Source organism: Maniola hyperantus, chromosome 12, assembly GCF_902806685.2.
Source record: "Maniola hyperantus chromosome 12, iAphHyp1.2, whole genome shotgun sequence".
NCBI lineage: Eukaryota > Metazoa > Arthropoda > Insecta > Lepidoptera > Nymphalidae > Maniola > Maniola hyperantus.
In genome coordinates, this window is record NC_048547.1 from 11,143,790 (window position 1) to 11,168,769 (window position 24,980).

At 36.6% G+C, this 24,980-nt stretch overlaps 3 protein-coding genes across 5 annotated transcripts in view; 1 reads left to right on the forward strand and 2 right to left on the reverse strand.

The window, feature by feature from the left end:
• Positions 1-23,588, forward strand: part of lili (LMBR1-like protein) — a 28,628-nt gene extending 5,040 nt beyond the window's left edge. The window contains exons 5-10 of one of the 2 annotated variants that reach the window (XM_034974053.2): positions 9,807-9,959; positions 14,041-14,243; positions 14,563-14,724; positions 15,357-15,588; positions 16,336-16,492; positions 22,391-23,588. In XM_034974053.2, coding sequence (XP_034829944.1) covers positions 9,807-9,959; positions 14,041-14,243; positions 14,563-14,724; positions 15,357-15,588; positions 16,336-16,492; positions 22,391-22,541 — 1,058 coding nt within the window. In that variant the 3' untranslated portion in view covers positions 22,542-23,588. Of the gene's footprint in view, positions 1-9,806; positions 9,960-14,040; positions 14,244-14,562; positions 14,725-15,356; positions 15,589-16,335; positions 20,748-22,390 lie in introns of those variants that run through there. The other variant, XM_034974054.2, reaches the window with a different exon arrangement.
• On the reverse strand, positions 1,878-9,032 carry LOC117987105 (tetratricopeptide repeat protein 12-like). Of its 2 annotated transcripts, none has more exons than XM_034974063.2 (3): positions 8,690-9,032; positions 3,739-3,984; positions 1,878-2,128 (listed from the first exon to the last, which is right to left on the reverse strand). In XM_034974063.2, exons 1-3 carry the CDS (start codon positions 8,906-8,908, stop codon positions 1,913-1,915), a joined length of 681 nt encoding a protein of 226 aa, XP_034829954.1. In that variant the 5' UTR covers positions 8,909-9,032; the 3' UTR covers positions 1,878-1,912. The 2 variants fall into 2 exon arrangements, with proteins under 2 accessions (XP_034829954.1, XP_034829953.1); XM_034974062.2 differs by having other exon boundaries at positions 8,627-9,030.
• On the reverse strand, positions 22,894-24,551 carry Rpp30 (ribonuclease P protein subunit Rpp30). Its single transcript, XM_034974060.2, has one exon. The coding sequence runs from the start codon at positions 24,378-24,380 to the stop codon at positions 23,583-23,585; it is 798 nt and encodes a 265-aa protein (XP_034829951.1). The 5' UTR covers positions 24,381-24,551; the 3' UTR covers positions 22,894-23,582.
• Between the last annotated feature and the right edge of the window lie 429 nt (positions 24,552-24,980).

The following is a 24,980-nucleotide window of genomic DNA, read 5'->3' on the forward strand; positions in this document are numbered from 1 at the left end:
CCTTCGTAGCTTTAGTTTTAAGTTCGCGTAAAAATTATCACTACTGTATCATCATCTTACAAATGCAAACCGACTATCAAAAAGCGTAATTTTTTTACCTACTTTGAATAAAGGTTTTGACTTTGACTTTGACTCATTGATGCGTTGCGAGAACAGGAGGATTTTTGTATGTGTTCCATATTTGAGCGATGTTCGAAGTTTATTCTTAATATTATTGATAGCTGCCAGTCAGTCAATTGACAGCGAGTAGAGGTGGTATACCTCTGCAATATCTACCTAAAATAGCCCTACGTTCATAGCCCTATGCAGCAGTACATGCCATAGAAATAGAATGAGATTTTAATAACCTGGTGGTGGATGCATAGGTCTGAGGATATATTATGATTATTTATTTTAGAACGTTGCTTGTAGAAGTTTGTCAATTGTAGGTTCCTGTACAAAACATCACAATTGGTATGTTGAATGATAAACCTGTATGTTGTGTCTAAAAAGAATCACAATAATCTTATACCTAAATGGTTTTTACTGCCATTACAAGAACGAGTTAACTAATGGAAAATTTTGTAAATAGGGAATTTGTTTTGTTGCGTAGTAATATCCTGATTATTAAAACTAAGGCCTGTTTCACAACCGCGAAACATATACTATCTGATGTTGACAGATTTCCAATACAAAAACTTAAAAGTTTATTTGGCGATTGTGAATCGGGCTCTTATCGTTATCAAAAACAGTCGTTGAATTTGTAATTTGTATCAGCTAATTAGGTAGGTAGGTACTTATCAAATTACGTCATACTGATTAGTGATTATTACTGTTATAGGATTCCATTAGAAAATCAATCCATACTAATATTATAAATGCGAAAGTGTGTTTGTCTGTCTATCTGTCTGCTAGCTTTCCATGGCCCAACAGTTTAACCGATTTTGATGAAGTTTGGTACAGAGTTAGCTTACAACCCGGGGAAGGTCATAGGTTACTTTTTATCCCAGAAAATTAAAGAGTTAAACAGGATTTTTATAAACCTAAATCCACGCGGACGAAGTCGCGGGATTGTTTAGTGTTTAAATATTTTTTCTAAATCCTAACTAGATGAGTCCGCTACTTCGTCCACGTGTATTTAGGCTTTATATTTTCGTGAGAGCTCTTTGATTTTCCAGGACAAAAATATGTTAATGTAATATATGTCCTTCCCCGGATACAAGCTATCTCTGTGCCAAATTTCATAGGTATCGGTTAGATAGGACGCGAAAAGGTAACAAACAAACATACTTCGCATTTATAATGTTATTATGAATATTGTCTATTTTCTTATAATATCTAATCAATGAGCTTTTCTCATTGTCAACGTTATTATATTATACTAGGTTATACTTACTTACGACTTCGTCCGCGTGGACTACACAAATTTTCAAACCCTTATTTCACCCTCTTAGGGGTTGAATTTTTAAAAATCCTTTCTTAGCGGATGCCTATGCCATAATAACTACCTATCCTATGTCATGCCTTTCAGCCCGATCCGTCCAGTAGTTTGAGCTGTGCGTTGATAGATCAGTCAGTCAGTCATCTTTTCCTTTTAATTTCTAAATTCTAAAATATCTGCTATCAAATTCCATATTATCTTTATATTTCCCTTATCTCTTATTTCACCAATACGATATTAAATATCTTTTAATGTGATCCATATAACTTATCCTTGGCCTGCTTTCAGTTCTTTGTCGCCACCTTGCCTCCATTATTCATATTATATTATTTTTAATAAAATAAGTCCTGTTACATTGCATTTTTATTTTTTTAAGTACCTACTTATGTTGAAAATAAAAATATAACCACCAAACCAACAGGAAATTGCTGACGCAAAAAAAAAAACAAAGTAACACAATCCGCAACTAAAAATACAATTCTAAATAACCTGTTATTCTACTCCATCTGCATCCTCATCAATGCCTTCTTTTTTATCAAGGAAGTATTTTATAAGATCGTCGTGCTGTGCGAACATTTCATCTAACTCTCTCCTGCATTCTTGCAGCTTGTCGAATTCCTCCAATTCCTTATAAGCCTTTGCTTTGTACAGACGTGCCTTGAAGCTATTCTCATTCAGACGTAAAGCCCACTCACAGTCGTTGAAAACCTGCACAGATAAATTACCGCTAGGAATAATATTTGTTGAGAGGCTTTGCACACAAAGACAATATTATAGTTACTCTCGTAGTCGACAGTCGCTATAAACTAGATGGACCATGTCACAGGTAGCATGTGAAAAATCACGTGAAAAGCTTTTTCATTTATGTGACACTAAGTCTGTGAAAAAACGGGAAGCAGAAGCTCACAAAGCTTGAAAATTATTACATTTAATCCTGCGCGTGGATGGCCATCAGCTCGAGCCAAGACGTTAAAGAGTGTGCGAGAACACTCGCATCGCTTCGTTTTAGAAAAGGAAAAACACCTAGTTAAATTCATTTATTTTCGTGAATTTTAGCCCTTACAACCACTTGCCAACATTTAGCAAACGACAATTCACTTTCTGTAAAATAATACGTGTGAAATATCAGCGCTATTATTTAGCTATCGAGAGTGCGGAAATTGAAAAATCACTAACGAAAAATAATAATTTCACCAAATTGAAAGTAGCAATAATGCCTATCTTGGATATACCGTGAACGTTTACAAAAGAAAAGCCACTTTAACTGCTTTATAACGCATTAATTCGCAGTAAATAGTTTTAGCTGTACCTACGCGTGAAAATGTCGCCGTGTGAAAAGACTACTGATATACCAGTCTTGTAAGTCGATACGATACCAAAATGCAGTCTTCGTTCTGAATATTAATTTCAATTGTCACCAATTGTTACCTCGTGGTTCGTACTACTTTATTTCAAAAATAAGATAACTGTATTTCTTGTGACACTTTTGCTAGTTATCGAACCTGTCTTTTTTTAACTATACAGGGTGTAACCAGAATGCTAGCAAAAATGAAGACGGGTGGTAGTACTGAAGCTTACTGATATACCACAAAAAAAACGCGAATAAAATTTAAAACATCCTATATTTCGTAAAAGTTCACGATATATTGCAATTAAAACATCTGAGTGACGCTAGAGGTCAACGAACGTTGCGTAAGTAGGCCACTCGGAGTCAAGGCCGCGTCGCAGGCGGGACATTGACCCGAGTTTTGCACGCTATACATTACGGATTTGAAAAATACTAAATTACTAAAACTACAAAATGAGGCAAATGGTTATTGGTATTTGATTGTGTTTAGGTAACAATAGCGCTAAGTTTTAGCTAGCGTTCTGGTTACACCCTGTATAGGCTTGCGCTTTACTGCAATCGTTCCAAACAGGAGATGGAGCGCGCCTGCTCAGACGGTGCCTATGCAGTCTTCTTTTGAATGTACCAATATTATAGCTAGTGTCCCCTAATCATCATCATCATCATCAACCAATAGACGTCCACTGCTGGACATAGGTCTCTTGTAGGGACTTCCATACGCCACGGTCTTACGCCGCCGGATCCAGCGGCTCCCTGCGACTCGTCTGATGTCGTCCGTCCACCTAGTGGGGGGTCTTCCAACGCTGCTTCTTCACGTGCGAGGTCGCCATTCCAGCACCGTGTCCCCTAATAACCGTACACAAATATATCCATGATGGTTGTAATGTTCTCACTAATAGAGAGACTCTGATGTCGTCTAAATTGTTATTTGCTTACACTTGCGAAACACTTTAAAGTTGTTATTAGTTACCTTTTCATAATTTCCGAGTTTGATATTTGTCAATGCACGATCACAGTACAACATAGAGTTGTCCTTGACTTGTTCGATGGCACGATTGTAGTAGGAGAGTGCCCTGTCGTATTCTTGCCGACGAAATGCTTTAACTGCTTGAGTCTTGAGGGTGTCAGCCTTCTCTTTGCGAATCTTGCGATCCAGAGCTCGACGATGTGCATCTTTGCTCACTTCTGCCATCCACGCGTCTTTGTCGATTTCTCCCTACAATTTATCAAAAGTTCTAAGTATATATAACGCGTCCAAACTAAGAAAGGTCCATTATTATGACGTCCTTATGTTTTTAATGCATTTTGTCCTACAAATTCCATTGAAAATAAATTAAAAACTAGCTTATGCTCGCGACGTCGTCGTCTACGTGGACTACACAAATTTCAAACCCCCTTAGGGGTTGAATTTTCAAAAATTATTTCTTAGCGGATGCCTACGTCATAATAGCTATCTGCATGCCAAATATCAGCCCGATCTGTCCAGTAGTTTGAGCTGTGTGTTGATAGATCAGTCAGTCAGTCACCTTTTCCTTTTATATATTTAGATATATATCTCTCTTTAACTATATCCATTATCCATGCAAAAAATTACGTCGATTTGTTGCCATGTAGTGTCGTGATTGAAAGATAAACCAATAAACATCCAGACTTTATTATTTACTAGCTGATGCCCGCGACTTCGTCCGCGTGGAATTAGGTTTTTAAAATATCCCGTGGGAACTATTTGATTTTCCGGGATAAAAAGTAGCTTATATCACTCTCCAGGTCTTTATCTATACCCATGCAAAAAATCACGTCAATCCGTTGCACCGTTGTGACGTGACTGAAGGACAAACCAACAAACAAACACACTTTCGCATTTAAATAAGGGTACTGATAATATTGATAGTGATAATCTTTTATAAATTACATTTACAGTGCATTGTTATCATGATTGATGAAATCGATAATTTTTTAATATATATTACATACTAGATGATTCCCGCGACTTCGTCTGCGTGGATTTAGGTTTTTGAAAATCCCGTGGGAACTCTTTAATTTTCCGGGATAAAAAGTAGCCTATGTCCTTCCCCGGGATGCAAGCTATCTCTGTACCAAATTTCATCCAAATCGTTTGAACGGTTGAGCCGTGAAAAGCTAGCAGACAGACAGACAGACACACTTTCGCATTTATAATATTAGTATGGAATATATATTATTTTGATAGTGTATTTTGGCAGCTTAATATAGAATTCGGCCATAGTTCTGTCTGCGATGGATGCATTTAAACAATTAATTATATTATTTATTTATAAGTAGGTATATTTTTATTACATTTAGAATTGCTCATAAATCTAAATATTATCAAATATGATGCACTATCAACTTAAATTTTAAGTTTCTCGATATTCAAATTTCAAAAGTTCATCAAATCAAAGTTGTATGTCTGTATAGTCGTAAAAAGAATCGAAATCGTTAATTCTTTAGTTCTGATGCGATGTGGGCCCTTACACAGAATAGGTAAATAGTAGGTATTTACTTCGATTTTCTGTTTCGTTGAATATAGATTAAAGTGATTAAACAAATCAGTGGAAACCAATTCTGGTTCAACATTCCAATGGTAAAATGTTGTGAATAGAAATCTTGTGGATTGCCAGGTATGCGCGCGCGCCGCTCAAGCAATTACGCAATATTCAACATTGCACTCTTGTCCTGCTTAGCTTTAGCATAGGTTCACACAAGAGACTTAAAATTTCGTACAGGTCTTTCTTTTTTTTTATTGTGAGAAAGGCTTGGGCTTGACAACAATCATGCCTAATAAAAAGCAATGATGGGTTCTAGGTTGGAGCGCGCTTGCCTAGAAAATGCCTCTTCACTCTTGCCTTGAGGGTATTTAAGTTATTAACAGGTTTAAGTCTCAACAGATTCGGAAGCTTTCTATATCCTTCCACTACCTAAAAGTTTTAGTGGAAACTGGAATCATGAATATAATAATCTGATGGCTTCCCCAAAAGGTCCTGATATCTTTAGATTTCAGATGTCTGACGTGAACAAAAAGATAGATATATTCCACAACTTTTTTTCAGTGGCATACTACGCCCCACTTTCGTAACTGTTTGAATAAAGTAAGATAGGTAAAATATGTCTAAGTATACCGTTTTACTGAGACTGCTCGTGAGGACTGAGGTAGAGCGCGAATTGCGGGAGGGTGACAGTTGATGTAAAATTCAAGGAATTCAACGTTGTCTGTCGCCCTCCCGCCGCGAGCCTTCTCAGTCAAGTGGTAGAATTGTAACTTTTATAGTTTTTTTTTTAATAAATAATAGGACATCTTATCCAGTCGCGCGTAGTTGGCCGTTTCGATTTCTCCCTGTGACGATATTACGATGTAGGCGCACCTCCGTTTTCTCTTACAGACAGAAGTGGATAGAGCAACTTTTTGTCGTGCGGTTTGTCGCTAATGATCGCACGCTTTCGTAGGCATTACTTTCATAGGAAGTAAACATAAACAACCTTTTTAGTTAAGGAAAGTCGACATAAACTTACGTCTATAAAGAGTCTGCCTCTATTTCTGTATGCGATATGTTTAGATCAAAGTATCTGCCCAGCTGTAGGTGCGTTGTATTGATGAGGCAATAAATTGATTATTTTAAAGTATCGACTGAAAATACTTTGTTCGCCGTACCTACGTTCGTGCGAACGTTTTTTAGTTTATTTGATGTTTGACTATATCGGTGCATTCTTTTATGTAGCGATCGCGGATGCTTGTTTTTCAGAAGGTCCCGGATTGCCGGTTGAGTCAATTAAAGAAATTTTAGTTTCTTGATGTCCTTTAGTCCTAGTCCTTAGTCTTTTTGGCGATGGCGTATATTTGCCAAATTAATCTTAAAATTCTCATATTTTATCAATAAGTAGTAGATTATCAATAAAATAATATTATCCTCATATTATACATTTTCTTACGTGTGTATCGTCAATAAAAGATTTCTAATTGTTCCTTACACACAACTTACGAACTTAGCTTTCTATCGTGTTAGCTTTACTTCTTGTTCGTGTACTTAGGTACTCCTAAACTGAGTAGGTACATACTAGAGATTTATATGTATATGCGATTCATAGCGCTAATCGAGCCAAATCGCTTTCACTGACATGTGATTTGTCTTAACTATTTATAATGTTTTTTATTTGCGCCAATCGATTAGGCGACCTAAATATTCTACGTTTTTATCTATAACATTGCAAACATGTAGTATGATGGCAGGAAACATACTAGAACTTTACTCCAATTTTAGATATTCTAGTTTGTTTCCTATTGCATTGCAGCATATCTACCTACTGCACAGAGCGCAGTTGGAAATTTCTATATTTGATTTTGATTTCCTTGACAGGTCTTAACAAACACGACAGACAGGTAGACAGACAACGAAGTTATCCTATGGATTCCTTTTTTCTTTGGAGATACGCATACTGAATAGCTAGTCGCAGGCAACATTTAATTGATATCACCCTCATTTCAACCCATCGCCCGGCACAATATTAAGTAGATGATCTTTCTCTCCTCTCAGTAAATGATCAACCAGTAGGTTTTAGGCCATAGTCCATAACGCTGGCCAAGTGCCGATTTTGTGTGCGCCAGACTACACATACCTTTAAGAACGTTATGAAGTACTCTCAGACAAGCAGGTTTCATCACGATGTTTTTCCTTCGCCATTAAAGCAAGTCTTTAACTCTCAAAAACGCACATAACTCTGAAAAGTTAGAGATGCGTGCCCGGGATCGAACTCCGGACCTTTCGAATAGGAGGCCGACGTCTTATTCCACTAGCTTTAAGTTAGTTTCTATATAAACATAATATTCCCAGGATTATCTTGTCGTGTTGTGTATTGGACAATGTAAACGTACAGAGTCAATTTACAGAACGATTGCTACGCAAATACTAGGCTCTCGTTAGACTTATACACGCACCGAGTACCGTAGCGTACAGATAACCTAATTTGCAGTTACTAGTAGCTATTTGTCCTTCCTATTTGCGAAACAAATCTAATGCTACTGTGTACACTAAGCGATTGTTGTACGTTATGACATCATACTATTAACACAGAATATAAAAGCTGATCAGTAATTATGTTCATAGATGAAAAAACAATTACGCAGATCTCGCATTCCTTTGTAATGCGCATACCGAAATCTTGTTTGAACTTTGTAGGTATAGTACCTACAAAATGGTGGGTACTATACCTACTAAGGTAGGCTTTTATATGCTAAAATATAAAGCACTAGCTTATGCTCGCGACTTCGTGAGCGTGCACTACACAAATTTCAAACCCCTATTTCACCCCCTAGGGGTTGAATTTTCAAAAATCCTTTCTTAACGGATGCCTACGTCATAATAGCTATCTGCATGCCAAATTTCAGCCCGATACGGCCAGTAGTTTGAGCTGTGCGTTGATAGATCAGTCAGTCACCTTTTCCTTTTATATATTTAGAATTCTTTGTTTTTTCAATAATATATATTTTACAGAAAATAGAAATGAATCTTAGAGTAAAATTTTTAGCTAGTTTAATTCTAACATAAATCTAAAAATCTTAAAAAGAATATTCCTGACTTATCTAGGACTGACTCATCAACATCCAGCTCAAACTCTTGAACTAGAATGCTAATTTTTGCACTGAAGTTGCCTTATAATTAAGACAAGAAATAAATCCAGCTTTTACGACATTCCCAGGAGAGCGAAGCCGCGGGTTGCTATTTGCTAGTAAAGATATAATATACACATTGGCAATTTGTATAAAACAATTTCTTTTATTAATTTAAACTTTAAAGTAGGCAGGTACTTAAGCTACGTAGCATGTGTTTGTTCTATAATTTACTCACAGCGTCTTTCTTTTCGAGTGATTGAAAAGCTTTCAGATTGATCACGGTCCGATCATCTTTCACCTTCATTTTTACGTCCTCATCTAAAATAACTTTGCCCTTAAGGTACTCATCAGCTATTGCCTTAGCCGCATCAGCCTTGTCCTTGTCACCACTTGCCATATCCTTCACTAATCCAGATACTTCCCCTATCTTCTTCATGAAGTTATTCCATTCTTCGTTTAGTTCATATTGCTGGTTATTGTTCAGTGCTGGGTTTGATAATCTTCTGTTTATGCTCATTGTATATTGTCCAAGATCAGTATTGTTTAATTCTTTATAAGAATTGTTTATTTATATTATCTGAGTCTGGTAGCTAAGCGTGGGTTGCGGTATTGACATAATTGTTTACATAGTTACCGTTGTGAGTTGGGCCTTCTGACAAGTGTTGAGGTGTTGAGGTGTTTATGAATAGAAAGTATTTTTAAAAGGAGGTCTGCATGATTTTAGAATTTTAGCATTCAAACTTTTTTTCTATAATATCTAACTTGTTTTTACTTGTTGAGAATATTATTCCGAGCTCAATATTAGTGATTTATTTCAAATTCGAGGCTGCGAAAATAAAAATAGAGTAAACAAAAACAAAAAATATTACTAAAATTACATGTCTCTACTCTAGGTAACATCACATCGTCAGACAGCAAGTGCTGCTAAAACGTAATTGTGATTTATTTCTAGACGTGTTCATTGTTTGTTAGATCTCAAAATAAAAATCCAGACCTCGATGTTTGTATGAAACATTCTTACAGTACGCGGCCGACACTAATGTACATCGGCCTTTAAAAGTACATTTCGGCTTTGTAGAGCGTTGCCTCTGTCACTCGTACCTATATACCTATATGACGTTTAGTCTGTCTCAACAGGCAGGGATTACGCTCTAAAGGGATGCAAGCTATCTCTATCCAAATTTCGTCAAAATCAATTAAACGGATGGGACGTGAAAAGCTAGTTTTTCTCTACTTGTGCTATAAGACCTACCTATCTGCCTTTCATGATTCTAGGTCAGCGTGAAGTACCCTATAGGTTTTCTTGACAGACGGACAGACAGACAGACAACTAAGGGTGCCTTTTTGCTTTTGAGATACGGAACCTTAAAAAGCTTTTACTTTTAAAAACTTATGACTTTTTCCCATTTGTGCAGTGTTCACACCGCTTGGCTTCGTGAGACTTTTCGGCGTGGTGGGCGGCGTCCTGGTGAAGCCGCAGTTCTTGAGGGATCTCAATGAGGAGTATTATGTCTACTCGTTTGAAGAGGACACCATCAGGCGGCGTATCAACACTTCGCTGGCTACAGGTGAGATGACTATATATCGCCTATTTACTGAGAGGATTGAAAATTGATCAATAGCCATATTATAAATGCGAAAGTGTTTGTTTGTTGGTTTGTCCTTCAATCACGTCGTATCGGATCGACGTGATTTTTTGCACGGGTAAAGTTAAAGACCTAGAAAGTGACATAGGCTACTTTTTATCTCGGAAATTCATAGTTCCCATGGGTTTTTTAAAAACTTAAAACCACGCGGACGAAGTCGTGGACATCAGCTAGTATGATTATGTATTCTTCTTTTGCTTTTTGTTTTTTTTTTAGTAAATGCATATTAATGTCATGAATGGGAAAGTGTATATCTGTCCGTTTGTCACCTTTTCACGGCCGATCCATTTACGTTTGTTAGATCTCAAAATAAAAATCCAGACCTCGATGTTTGTATGAAACATTCTTACAGTACGCGGCGGATACTAATGTACATCGGCCTTTAAAATTACATTTCGGCTTTGTAGAGCGTTGCCTCTGTCACTCGTACCTATATACCTATATGACGTTTAGTCTGTCTCAACAGGCAGGGATTACGCTCTAAAGGGATGCAAGCTATCTCTATCCAAATTTCGTCAAAATCAATTAAACGGATGGCACGTGAAAAGCTAGTTTTTCTCTACTTGTGCTATAAGACTTACCTATCTGCCTTTCATGATTCTAGGTCAACGGGAAGTACCCTGTAGGTTTCTTGACAGACAGACAGACAGACAACAAAGTGATCCTATAAGGGTTCCGTTTTTCCTTTTGAGGTACGGAACCCTAAAAATTAAAGAATCGACTGTTAGGCGGTACAAAGTTTGCCGGGTCAGCTAGTCTATCCATAAAAAACACGCCGATCCGTTGCAGCGTGATTGAAGGATAAACCAACAAACGAACACTTTTGCATTCACAATAAGAAGTGACTAGTGGATATAGCTAACCGACAACAGTGGGTGTTCGCTTGATCATTGTTGCCTATCAGTTAGATTTAACGTTTGGCTCAAGGCCAATTTATAGTGATGGATGTGCTTCATTTCATTGGGTAGGCCTGTTTATCTGTGGCTATAAGTTTATAACATACTCGCTTATGCTCGCGACATCGTCCGCGTGGACTACGCAAATTTCAAACCCCTATTTTACCACCTTAGGGGTTACATTTTCAAAAATCCTTTCTTAGCGGATGTCTACGTCATAATAGCTATCTGCATGCCAAATTTTAGCCCGATTCATCCTGGAGTTTGAGCTGTGCGTTGATAGATCAGTCAGTCAGTCAACTTTTCATCCATAATAATATTATAAATGCGAAAGTGTGTCTGTCTGTCTGCTAGCTTATCACAGCTCATCCGTTTAACCGATTTTGATGAAGGTTGGTACAGAGCTAGCTTGCATCCCGGGGAAGGACATAGGCTACTTTTGTAATTCAATTTTGTTTTGAAATTCAAAGAGTTTCTGCGGAATTTTTAAAAACCTAAATCCACGCGGACGAAGTCGCGGGCATCATCTAGTTTTATATATTTAGACTAGATGATGCTGGTAGCTTCGCCCGCTTGGATTTAAGTTTTAAAAATCACGTGGAACTCTTTGATTTTGCGGGACAAAAGTAGCCTATTTGCAAGCTGTTTCTGTACCCTTTATCAAAAAGGATGTTATCATTATCATCATCACTATCAACCGACAAACGTCCACTGCTGGACGTCCTAGCAGGGCACAATTTTGCGCCGCCTGAATCCAGGAGTTTCCAAGCTGTCGAGGTCGCCATTCTAGCACCTTAGGATCCCAAAGTCTATCGGACTTTCGAACTATGTGGCCTGCCTAACTTCAGCTTTTGGTTACTCTGGTTCTCAGGCCATTTACAAAATATTCAAACTCAAACCAGCGGCAGCGTGCATAGGTATACTGTGTACCTACTGAAAGGATTTTATTTTTGCCGTACTGATTTCCAAAAATATTTTCAGTGCTGATTTTCTAACAGTTTAACAATAGTACCAAACTTTCACGTTTTACAAAGTAACTACTTACATTGATGCATGTTGGTTAGAAGGAACAACTACAAGTAGTGAATTGAAATCTCTGTCTACGTCTTTGTTTATTTGTTATCTTTTCACCGCAATAATGTTAGCATTGCCAACACACCTATTACAAGTCTCGGTGAAAGCTTTTGTCTGTGGTAAGCTAAATCGTAAGTGATAGGTCCGTCACGGTTATTAGGTACACACAGTTCATGGTACTTTCCAGCTACAGAAGGAAAGTTGGGTTGCGAAGCTGAAGTGGCAATGGCAGTTGAGCCGCTGGATTCAGGTGGCACAAGAACGTGGTGTGTGGAAGTCCCCACAAGAGACCTATGTCCAGCAGTTGACGTCTATCGGTTGATGATGATGACAGAATGATCACACGGCAGATGTTTAAATTAATAGCGTCTTTACAAATAAAAATCATTTAAAGTGCTATTATGTAATAGTGATCTTGTACGACAATACGGATATGGAACAATATAATTTTTTCCCATAAGTACTACATCAGCTATCAACATAATCCTATTCATATGAAGCATTTTACTTCCTTGTCTTTAATAAATCTAAATATAGTACCTATTTGTCTGGTTAATACAACAAAGATAACTAACATCTTTGTGGTATAATATACGGGTATAAACAGACATCTTTTTCAAGTTTATTGCCCGATAATGTACCCATCAGGCCTTGGCCTTTGTTTACGTCAATGTACATTGTACAGTCGTATTCTGCTCTGCACAAAATATGCTACAGTACGTTACGCGGCAGAAAGTATAAATTCAGCACTATGCTGAAGTTTCGAGCTGATGGTATATTCTTACTTAAATATACATCAAATGACGTCATTTCGATGTTAATGAGACATGGTTCCAGCGAAATCGCAATTTGCGGGACTTATAATGTAGATCGGCCTTTAGAATGACATTTTGGCTTTGTAGAGCGTTGTCTCTGTCACTCATACCTATATGACGTTTTGTCGGTCTCAATGACAGGGAGAACGCTCTACAAATCTGCTAAATCCTTCTAAATGTCGATGTACATTACTTTCTGCCTCGTACTGTACAATGCTATTGTTAGTTAGGTCAAAGAATAGCTCGTTATACCTATTTTAACTAGATTTTCCTTTCATTCTATTGTTTGTCATCGCAAAAACGCGAGAGTTATTTATATATTTATGTTTCATATCCAATACGATAATATAATCATAAGCAGAAGCGTATAACACCTACTATGCATAACCAATCGATCAATTTACAAACGGAATTTTTTATATTAAAACTAGCTAGCTTTGACTGCAAAATATTCGATGGTGATCTTTATTACTAGGCCATAGTGCACCACGTTGGCCAAGTCACACACCTTTGAGAACATTATGGGAAACCCTCAGGCGTACAGGTTTCTTCACGGCGTTTTCCTTTACCGTTGTGGTTATAACGGCGATATTTAATTACTTAGAAGAACGCATAACTCCGAAAAGTTATACATGCGTGCTTTTTTGTAAGGGAGACCGTCTTAATCAAGACTAGATATGTAATGAGGAGGTTTCCAGGCAACGTTCGAGATAATTTTCATAGATGGCGCTGAATAAGTTCACCACTAAAGATGAAAAGTAATACCTATATCTATATGATCTATGCTTTAAATTTTTAAATTTAAATCGGATGCGAAATTAATTAATTACTTCTATTATAGTTCACAGATTTTGTGGGGAAAAAACGTAAGGAAAATTGCAGTGCACGCTAGCTCTTACTCTTCATCTACATAATATGTCATTAATTGACACGACCCAAACATTGAAGCATAGATCAGATAGGTATAGGTATTATTTTTCATCTTTAGTGGTGAAAGTCTTCAGCGCCATCTATGAAAATTATCTCGAACGTTGCCTGGAAACCTCCTCATTATATTGTTAAAAAACAACTGTCTATAGGTATTTATCTAACTATCAACACTGATGATTCCGGAAATTGCTGTCTTAGTCATTCTCTGAGTTAAAATTACCTTTGCCAAAACAATTTGAGTAAACTAGGAGGATTTTAATAAATAAAGGGATTTGTGTTTGTTGTCAGGTGTTGGATACATATCACCGGAGCCGACGTATCCGGACCGAGGCGACATATCCGCGTCGATCAACCCCAACGTGTCCGTTACAAAGGACATTCGGAGCTCTTCGGTGAAGGAAGGGAAGGAAACGCCATTATTGAGGCTAAGGAACGGGGCTCTGCAAGCTGGTCTTAATGAGAGGCTGCATAAGATTGTTGCTTTGAGAAAGGTGAGTTATCCCGACGAGACGAGACCAGTTATCGGGGACATATCCCGACCCATCAGCAATATGTCTATTTCAAAGGACATTTGGAGCTCTTTGGCGAACCAGGAGCCTTGACTAAGGAGACGCCATTACTGAGGCTGAGGAACGGGGCTCTGCAAACTGGTCTTAATGAGCGACTACATAAGATTGTTGCTTTGAATAATATCCCCATATTGAATATCCCCACCGATCAATCAAAGAGTTCCAAATGTCTTTTTAAAAGGACATACGAAGCATTTCGGAGATGTACACCCATATCTTAGCAAAATTTCTCAATCCCCAGGAGGTGGAAAACCAACGCAAGACGTCGTCCCTGCAGCGGAACGTGGTGTACCCGCTGGCGATGCTGCTGCTGTTGGCGCTCACCACCATCACCGTGCTGATGGTGCTGCAGAACATGCTGGAACTGCTCATAGGGATCAAGGCGCTGCCGTTGAGCACGAGGGTGAGTGCTGAATTGCCTGTCTGTCGGTATTCTACAGAATATATTTCAGACTGTCCTAAGGAACTATTAGAGCTTGTTCCCCCATCGCCATTTTACTATTGAATCACGAGGCACCGCCGATGTTTGCACCCCTACATAGTCGAAATTCCAGGGACTCGTATGATGCTATTTGCTTCCTCGTTTCTAATACGCACGGCTTGAATAATATGGAATTCCCTTCCGGCTTCCGTTTTACCCGCTAGCTATAATAACCTTAAAAATAATTGTGAATAGGCACCTTCTATGCAAGCCATCTTAAGCTGCATCGTCTCCTACTGTTTGATGAGATTGCAGTCAAGTGCAAGCCAAAAAAAATTGCTAATATTTTCACAAAAAAATAAAATTATGCTCACTCGACAGGAACAAAGTAGTCGACATCCTTTTCTCAAGTAATCTATGCAAAAGAAGATATTATCATAGTGAACTGATTTAAAAAATCTGTCAAGTGCGAGCCGGACTCGCACACAAAGGGTTCTGTACCGCATCGTCCAAGAAATAACACTTTTTATTTTATTTTTAATTTTCTTGATAAAACTTTGAAGATAATATTATTTCAACTTTCTAAAGCTCAATATAGTGAAATTTCTTTCCAGCAATTCACACTAGGCATCGCATCGCTATCCAAACTGGGTTGGGCGGGGGCGACACTGGAGGCTTTCCTTATCCTGTACTTGCACGCGGCCTCGCTCACGGGGCTCGCCACGCCCATGCGTGCGCTGCGCGTGCTGCCTCGCGCGAGGCGGACCCCGCTCGCGAGGATCATCGCGCTGTGTGCGGTGCTGCTCGCGCACTCCACTGCGCAACCACTGCTCGTTAAGATATTAGGTAAGAAGACCTTTCGAGACCGGGTTATAGAGATTTTTCGAGAACACTTTGTTCAAAAAATACACTCACAACGTCACTATTCACTTTGTGTGTCGTACACTGGATTCCACATACTGGCTAGCTTGCCATCCTCGCGATTAAAATTCTGATGTTTACGTATTGAACCGGAACCCATTCCGGTCTGTGGAAAGAACTAGGGGTTTGTGGAGTTTTATCCAGTGTTTTATTCCTGCTTGTGGAATATGCTTCGCGTTCGAGGATTTTTAAGGATTGTTGGGTCTTATTAATACAATCTCTTATAATCTCTAATAAATATGCCTAAATAGCTCAACGGGTAAAGGAGTGGACTGAAAACCGAAAGGTCGACGGTTCAAACCCCGCCCATTGCACTATTGTCGTACCTACTCCTAGCACAAGCTTTACGCTTAGTTGGAGAGGAAAGGGGAATATGAGTCATTTAACATGGCTAATATTCTTTAAAAAGAAATATTTTATACTAGCTGATGCCCGCGACTTCGTACGCGTGGATTTAGGTTTTGTAAAAATCCTGTGGGAACTCCTAAATTTTCCGGGATAAAAAGTAGCCTATGTGCAAGGGTGCAAGCTACCTCTGTACCAAATTTCATCAAAATCGGTTGAACGGTTGAGCCGTGAAAAGCTAGCGGACAGACAGACAGACAGCCAGACACACTTTGGCGTTTATAATATTAGTATGGAAGTATGGATAATTTAACATGATTGTTGCAGGTATAACAAATTTCGATCTGCTGGGCGAGTTCGGGCGCATCGAGTGGCTCGGCAACTTCAAGCTGGTGCTGCTGTACAACGCCATCTTCGCGGCCACCGTGACGCTGTGCCTGGCGCGCAAGTTCACGGCCAGCGTGCGCCGGGAGCTCTACAACAGGTTGGTGGAGAACATCAACACGCTCGCGCACACTGTGTCTTTCCTCAACTACTGACTCGTTTGTGTCGGCCCATGTACAGACCGAGCTGTGAAGCCACGAAATGTAGACCGGCGGGGTGATTACGTATCTCCCGACAGGCTTGCGACAGGCGTAAATCTCGCGATCATTGCTGTCAAACGTCCGGCTAGAGAGAGACAGCAATAGCCACAAAGCAAAATAAGAAGAAGAAGAGAGACAGCAAATGAACTGTCGAATTGCTACTGCTGTCGCTACTGCAAGGTTTACGCAATCACCCCGCGGGGGTGATTACGTATCTCGCGACAGGCTTGCGACAGGCGTAAATCTCGCGATCATTGCTGTCAAACGTCCGGCTAGAGAGAGACAGCAGTAGCCACAAATCAAAATAAGAAAAAGAGGAAGAGAGACAGCAAATGAACTGTCGGATTGCTACTGCTGTCGCTACTGCACCTTTTTACGTAATCACCCCACCGGTTGATAGACACCCAACGCTCGCTCGCCTTCGTTGTTGTAGACTGGAGAAGTTTCCATTTTTTAGTGAATTATATTAATTTAAGTAAATTTTTTTTGTAAAATAGTCTCGCTCTTGACGACAATCATGCCTGAGAAACAGAGCAATGATGAGGTCTATGTTGGAGCGTGCTTGCCTAGAAGATATGAAAGAATCATTAAAATATTATGTCAACAAATTAAAAAGTTATGGAACTTTAAAGATTTTGTATACCCCGCGTTGTTGTCATATTACAGGACTACCACTTTTATAAGTTACGACTATGTACCTGCGCAGATATCTTATTTTTGACTGACGGGAATATATCTCAGCTCCATCCGTCCGCTGTTGTTCATTGCCTACGCGCCATGTTTATGCGCGAATTATGAGCGCGATAGATAGCACGAGTCTCTGTTTTGTTTAAAATCTTAACTTCAAGCAGTAAGGTGGGTATTTCATTGCTATATATTCGAATTTTCTGCGCAAACGAATTCTGCCGATGCGACTTATAAAAATGGTAGTACTACTTAAGCTTCACTTAATTTCTTTGGCAGGAGTCAAGTCTCACAATAAATAAAAACAGTTCGCGTTTACAAAAATATGTACAGTAGCCGGCAAGAAATATTGTACATCGGCCTTTAGAATGAAATTTCAGTTTTGTAGAGCGTTGTCTCTGTCACTCATACTTATGTGACGTTTTGTCGGTCTCAACGACAGAAACAATGCTCTACGTTAAACCGCTATCTCATTCTTAAGGAGGATTTCCTGCCAGATACTGTAATAATATAATTACTGTGGCATAAATATTTACCTACTTTTAAAAATATTATTTAGTGTTAATTTAGTTTGCCATGACTGTTATTACAATGTTTTATGTACGGACCAAACTGCCTTACCCTGTGTAAGATACTATTTTACCCCAATTATTATTATTATTAAATTACGAAATATATCCTTGGTCCTAATTTTTTAACTAACAATAAAAATAGGAAATTTTAATGATGTAATAAGTATAAATAACATTACACAATTAATTTAGATTATAACATTGCATTTTAATTATTATGCATTTACTATTAGGTATATGAACAATTCGTATTTTAAATTATTTTTTTAAATTCTGACATTAATTATTTTAGAAATTAGATTGTGTGTTTTTGAGGAAAGATGCAGATCTAAATAAATTGATTTGTTTTTTTAACCAATGAGACTGAATTTGTTAACTATTATTTGAATTTATGTGGGGAGATTATTTATTTTTTTATGTTTAAGATAATGTTTAAATTCGGTATAGTTTACGAGTGCTATAAACTATTATATAATAATAGACAGTTGATTATTATTTACCTTGGGTTTTGCATTGATGTGATAGGTATACAAAGAATAGGGTAAGACTTAGGGTGAGCTCTATAGAGCGCACTCTGACTTTGCTTAGACTTAAGACAGAGTTAAAACGAGACAGAGACATAAATCTATCTCGTTTTAACTCAATCTTAAGTCTGAGCAAAGTCAAAGTGCGCTATAGATCTCAGCCTTAGTGGGCTTCGGCCCTGCTTATCAGTTATCACCTTGCAATGTCACTTAGAAAGCGATAGATTGTGACTTGTCATCGAATTAAAAAACTTACCCCAAAGAAATGTAAAACTCAAGTTATATTCAAAGTCAACTCGTTTTAATGTTTTGCCATGAGCGTGAATTTGAATTGTGATGTGTTTTTATATTCTGATTTGGTACCTTATCTGTCTGTAAAATTTTCGGCTGAATTTAGACGTGAAATGTTATTGAAATAAAAATAAAATGAAAGACATTAAAGACTGTTTTAAGTTAAGATACAAAAAGTTATAAAAAGGTCGTACTTGTAGATCTTTAGGGTTATAAGACTTGCTCCACATATCAAGAAAAGTCTTAACCCATTATTATATTTCTAAAGAATTGTGTATTAAAGACACTTCTGGTTAAGTGTTTTGAGACAACTTGTAACTAGGGTTGCCAACCGTACGATAATACTGTACGAAATGTATAATATTTCGGTCCTACGAATTACTAATTATATACTGTTGAAGAAATATTACCTACTCAAATAGTACGCAAAAATACTATATTTCAATTGGATGGATCGATCTTTTTTTGACAAATAAATACTTACCTCACTCGCTATGTAATAGAAAAGCTGTCACTTTCCGAACAACATTGACTCTAAAGAAATAGAAACAAAATTTTGCATTGCGTACAAGAAAAAAAATTAAACTTAAAACATGGGGTTTGATTTGATGACTGTGAGATCATAGGTTTTAGAAGTTGTAAAACCGGAACAACAATAGTATAAGTATGAGAAAACAAAATCACTTTCATCTTTTATATCTACAAATAAATAAATTTTGATTTATCCTTTTTTACTCTGCATAAAATACTATATTTTTACAGCTTACTCTGCTAAATACTAGCCGAAAAAATGTTGGCAACTCTAATTTTAATGAAAGTACCTTTATAATTATACTTCTTTGCTCAATTTTCACTAATATTTAGGTGTAAAAATTGCTAGTTCAGGCCTATTTTTATGTGCTACGATATTAATCTTAACGTAAACTTAGGTAAGGTTTCAGTCGATATTTGTTTGTCCACACAGCTTAACACCTTCACAGCTTTTCTAGCATGGCCAAGAAATATTTTACTCAAGATTTGATAAAATAGAACATTTCTCGATTCTAAGTTAATTTGCGACACTACTTACCTAATGTTTATATTTTATAACTTAAGTAGCCTGGAATTTTGAGAATCGTTTCAGAATTAGGGAAATAGTTATTTCGAGTCATGCTAGGCATGGGCTGTACTTTTGCCTGCATTAGCATTTAATTTTTTTTAGATGTTTCAATAGTGAAAATTTGAGGCTTTAAAAATTATTGTCTAGTCGCATCAAATCTTAGGGGTTATTGCAGGTTAAAAGCCTAAGATCCAGTTCATACGGCATTAACACCGCTCATCTTTTTGTAGGATAAGTTTTACCAAATACCTAGTGGCGCACACAGAACTGTTCACAGGTCATACGGTTAAAACTGTTTTCATTTTTGCAGTATATAAACAACGTGTGAATGTTTCTATATTCAATGTATGCGGCCCTACATATTCAGTAAGATTATCCTGCTAAAACCAAATGCCGTGTGAATCGTCTTAACGCGCTTAGCACACCAACGCATTTGCACGCGGTAGCGAAAATATTAACGCCTTTATGCCTGTCGTGTTAGAGCACACCACGTGCAAATGCGTGCGTCGATGTGCTAAAGACGTATGTGACTAATTTTATCATTGCCGCCATTACTAACGCACACATATTATTTAACATTAATTCAGAAAATTAATAATCTTCGACTAGTTGCCTTTAATTGTAGAGAAAGAAATAGAATATACAATTAATATCAAGGAAATCAACGTAAAATGTTTAGAAAATAAATAGAAAATTACAGAGTTCTTTATGTTAGAATATTTTCAAATAGTTAAATAAATATATGTGGTGCTGTCGAGATTCACTGATATTATATAAAATAGATTTCACAAGTATAACCTTGTACTAGGTACTTAGCCTGTTACATAATATTATAGTGTGTTGCTTATACCTAAGCCTTGTGTGAATCTTCTATGATTTAGTTAATAGAACATAATATGATAATAGTGTGAGTTTTATACATTTTGTATTATCTGTACCAAACGTTGAGAATGCATTTGAAAAATATAATATGAAAAAATGGAAATGTTCTTTTTATTTTGCTCCACAGACTCACACCTTTAAAGTTTAACTAATGGTAGTTTAACTAAGTAAAAACTAAACCTTCTTTGTACATATTATTTGAAATGCTAAAATAACGCATTTTTATTGATTTTAATGTACTTTAGTGTAGATCAGTCATTTGCTTCGTAGTTTTGGTTAAGTATAGTATTAAAGATTTTTTGTGGGTAGTTTTAAATTACCTAAATCAGGAATACATGCAATACATTTTAGCAGCTTGCATATAGATCTAAAGCAATCTAAGGATTTAAGAAAAGTTATGCAATAAAAAATATGTTCACTTCACACCATACCTCATTCAATATTATTATCAGCTTCGTATAATTCTTTTGCTTTTCTTTATTTATTTTGTTAGCATCAACAACCTCTATGAAACGCACTAGATGATTATTTCCAAAAAACTGTGTTCTAAGAAGCTGTCAAAATTAGTATGAGACCATCAAGTTATAAACAAAGGCAGAGTTGTGGCTCACAAAATATTTGTTCGAAATGACCCATCTAGTGTATTATAGCGGTTGTTGGTTGGCATAGATTAATTGCTTACATCCCTACTGCTTTTCTTAATCATTGCTATTCCTTAGATTTGTTTAATTAGTCAAAAATAGTTTGTATTCAGTCTCATTTGGTATTGTATGCGCCTAGAAAGTAGAAAGTTAAAACTGCACAATCGACGTGAACTTCACGCCATCTCTTTCATCTTTCGTATAGCTTATTTAGTTAAGCTATTTCTCACATGGAAAGATCCACAAAAACATTTTAAAACTATAATTACTTTGAGGGTTTTGGCAGCATATTTCATATTTCATGCCCCACAATATGAAATATACCCATGCCACATGTAGGGTCAAACTAAAAAGTAACTAAACTCCTTGGTCCTACGCATCATTATTTTATTAGTTTTGAAAATTGCTGTTTTATGGTGATAGCTCAAAAAACTACTTTTTGCAGTTACTGCTTTTTACGTATAGGGCAGTGGACCTACCTAATGCCTACCCTGGCTTCGTAATTAATATTAGTGCACGAATTTTAATCTGGTGGGTAGCTTTTGTCGTGGGCTTGGGTAGACTTACCAGTTACCATTCTACTGGCAAAGCCGTGCCGCCAAGCGATTTAGCATTCCTCTACGATTCCGGGTAGAAACTGATTAGGCTGTGGGTTTAATGAAACTGCCATACCCCTTTCAAATCAGCCCGCTTCTATCTTATTCTGAATATCATCACTTACTACCAGATGAGATAGCAGGCAGTCAAGGGCTAAATTGTATCAGAATAATAAGTCAATAGTTGCATTGATGTTAACAAGTTAAGGTGCGTTTACACGGGCAATATTTTAAGCAATTGCTTGGCAACACATAATGGACTATGGATCAATCTGCTCCAGATTGATCTATACGTGTTGCCGAGCAATAATTGCTTAAAAAATTGCCTGTGTAAGCGTCCTTACACAGGCAATTTTTATTATTTTTATTAATAAAACCTTAGGCAGCTGTCCGCCAATAGTGATTTTGATTATCAGTAAAAAATTCAGCGACCAATCAAAATTATAGGTGGATCTTCTCAAGTGAGAACAAGTTAACTTTACGTAAAATAATAGTTTATTTTTGACCAGGTTTAAATGGCTCGCCGATATTGTCACACTGGCCGAGGACTTGCCACCAATGTCGCCTATCGCACGATTATCAACAGAAAGCACGGTTACTGCTGACAAGACTGATTCAAACCACGAGAAAATTGAAAATGGACATTTAAAAACTGAGTGAGAAACAAAGAAACCTTTGAAATGAAGAACGGATAGAACAAGTAGCAAGTAGCAACTAATAAGGTGATTGTGATCATCAAACTTTGGTGTTAGGCCTACAGAGATAAACTACCATGTGTGCACAATAATAGGATCTTGAACTGTATTAATAAAATGATGTAATTTTTTGTATTGTGGTGGGGCTAGAGTTCATTATTAAAGATAATAATTAAAAAAAACATTATTTTTTTAAAACATAATTATTAACGTCACGCTGAACGGAAAGCGAATAATGACGTCACAATGCGTAAACGACAAATAATTTTCAATTTTTAACATAAAACATAGTTATTTGGAAAATATTTTTTATGTTAAAAAATTTAAAAATACATTGTGACGTCATTATTCGCTTCCTGTACAGCGTGACGTTAATAACTATATTGAAAATAAATTAAAATCATACTTTTTTAAATTATTCTCTTCCATAATTAAGTCCAAGACCCTATTTATAACACCTGGCCCAGTGATGTATCTGTATTCAGTATAAGGCGCAAAAAGTAACCTATGCAGTAAATTACTGCAAACAATCTAAAAATGTGTTGCTATGAGGTAGGTTTTAATAGGAAAGGTATGCAATAATTATATTACTTTATTTAAAGAATATTTAGAAATTGTTCATTAAAGTATAATATTATTATTATAACTACATTTACATAAGTGTTAAGAAACAATGTAATCTGTGATTTTATTTATGTGATCTTATGTTATGTTTTAACATTAATTTAAGGTATTCATTTATTATGAATTTATTGACAGTGCAAAAGTTTTTTAAAAATTATTATTTATTTAAGATTATAATAAATTTTAATGAACTAGAGGCTACAATTTAATATTGTTACTGTGGTAAGTTTGTTATTGTAAAAATCTCATCTGAAATCCAAACTAATTTTATTCTTATTATTTACTTACTTTGTTTTCAAATTCCATTTAAGATGAATGAATATCAGTTTTTATACACTGAATGCATAGTGACAGTCAAAAAATTAAAATAATAAATTTGGTTCTATTCTTCATGTGTTTTATTTTCATTTACTTCTAAATTACAAACTTCCATATAATGTTTGCCACATTTCCTTCCTTGTGTTTTGAGAATAAGTCTGTGTGCATTATCTCTGATCACTTCTAGACACTGATTACCATTTAACCCAAGTATAAATCCTAGATTGATAACATCATGGATGCCACGACACTGTGAACAGCTCTCTGCACCACTTGTGACTATGATGTTCTTAGATTTGCCAACTGCATGGTAATTATGCGCAGTACTTATAATGTTTTTCCGGGACATTGAATCTCTTATAGCAGCTGAATACATCAATTCAAAAAATATGCCGCGTTCGACAGCCTGCCTATACAACTTACGAGTTACTTTGAACGGTATTCTTATTTGAGGGTCAAATGTTATCACATCAATATCGAGGCTCCCACAAGCATATTGAAAAGCCTGTAAGGTTTTAGGTACTACAGCGATTATATCGTATCTCCTAATGTTCTCCGACTTATTGAGCTTGGGTGCAATACTGGAGTCCGAAAATTCTATCGTAACTCTCTGTAAAATATTCAGCTTACTATTTTTTTTCATTTCTTCCGGTATCTCAACAGGCAACGGAACGAAATCTTTCGTCTCAGTCGGTTCACTTTTCTTCTTTTTCTTTTTTGGCGCTTCGCTTACTTCTTCGACATGTGTATTTAGTGCTATGGTGTTGAAACCAAGCTTTTCAATTAAATTCACTTTGTTAAGGTCATAGCTTTTATCTACGAATAGATCACAAAATCCCCATATACGTTCCACATTTTGCATTGTGGATTTGAAGAGGTTATATCATCGAAGTTTATGTTCAATAAATTTAACTGACGCTATAAATAAGCCTATATTATTAAATTAGGCTTGTTTCTAATTAAAGCCACAAAGAATTAATTAATAAAAACGGACAAAGCAAAGAATTTTCAATGATATAAAAATTGACATTTACATTTGACAAATTGTGACATTGACAGTTTAAAGTTCAGAAACATGTTCTATAGTATATTTATTTATTTATCTTTCCCGATTATCGATTTTTGTAAACGATTTTTAAGAATCGTCTCTGAGCTTTAAATATGTGTTAATATTCTCTTTGTTCGCGCTTTCATCACCGATGCATTTTCTACCTTTATTGACTTTCTAACTTTCTTCAAACGATTACGGATTAATTTTTTTTTATTATACGTAAAAAATGATTCCTCACGCGCCATTTTAACTCTATGGGTCAATGACAATAGTCATGTCAAAAGTTTGTATTGCACACTGTACAGTAGTTTGATTTTGTAAAACCAGCATCAATCATTATTACAATCTCAATTGTTGTGATTGGCTGAATTTGTGCGATTTTTGTTGCAACAATGCATTGTGGCCAATAGT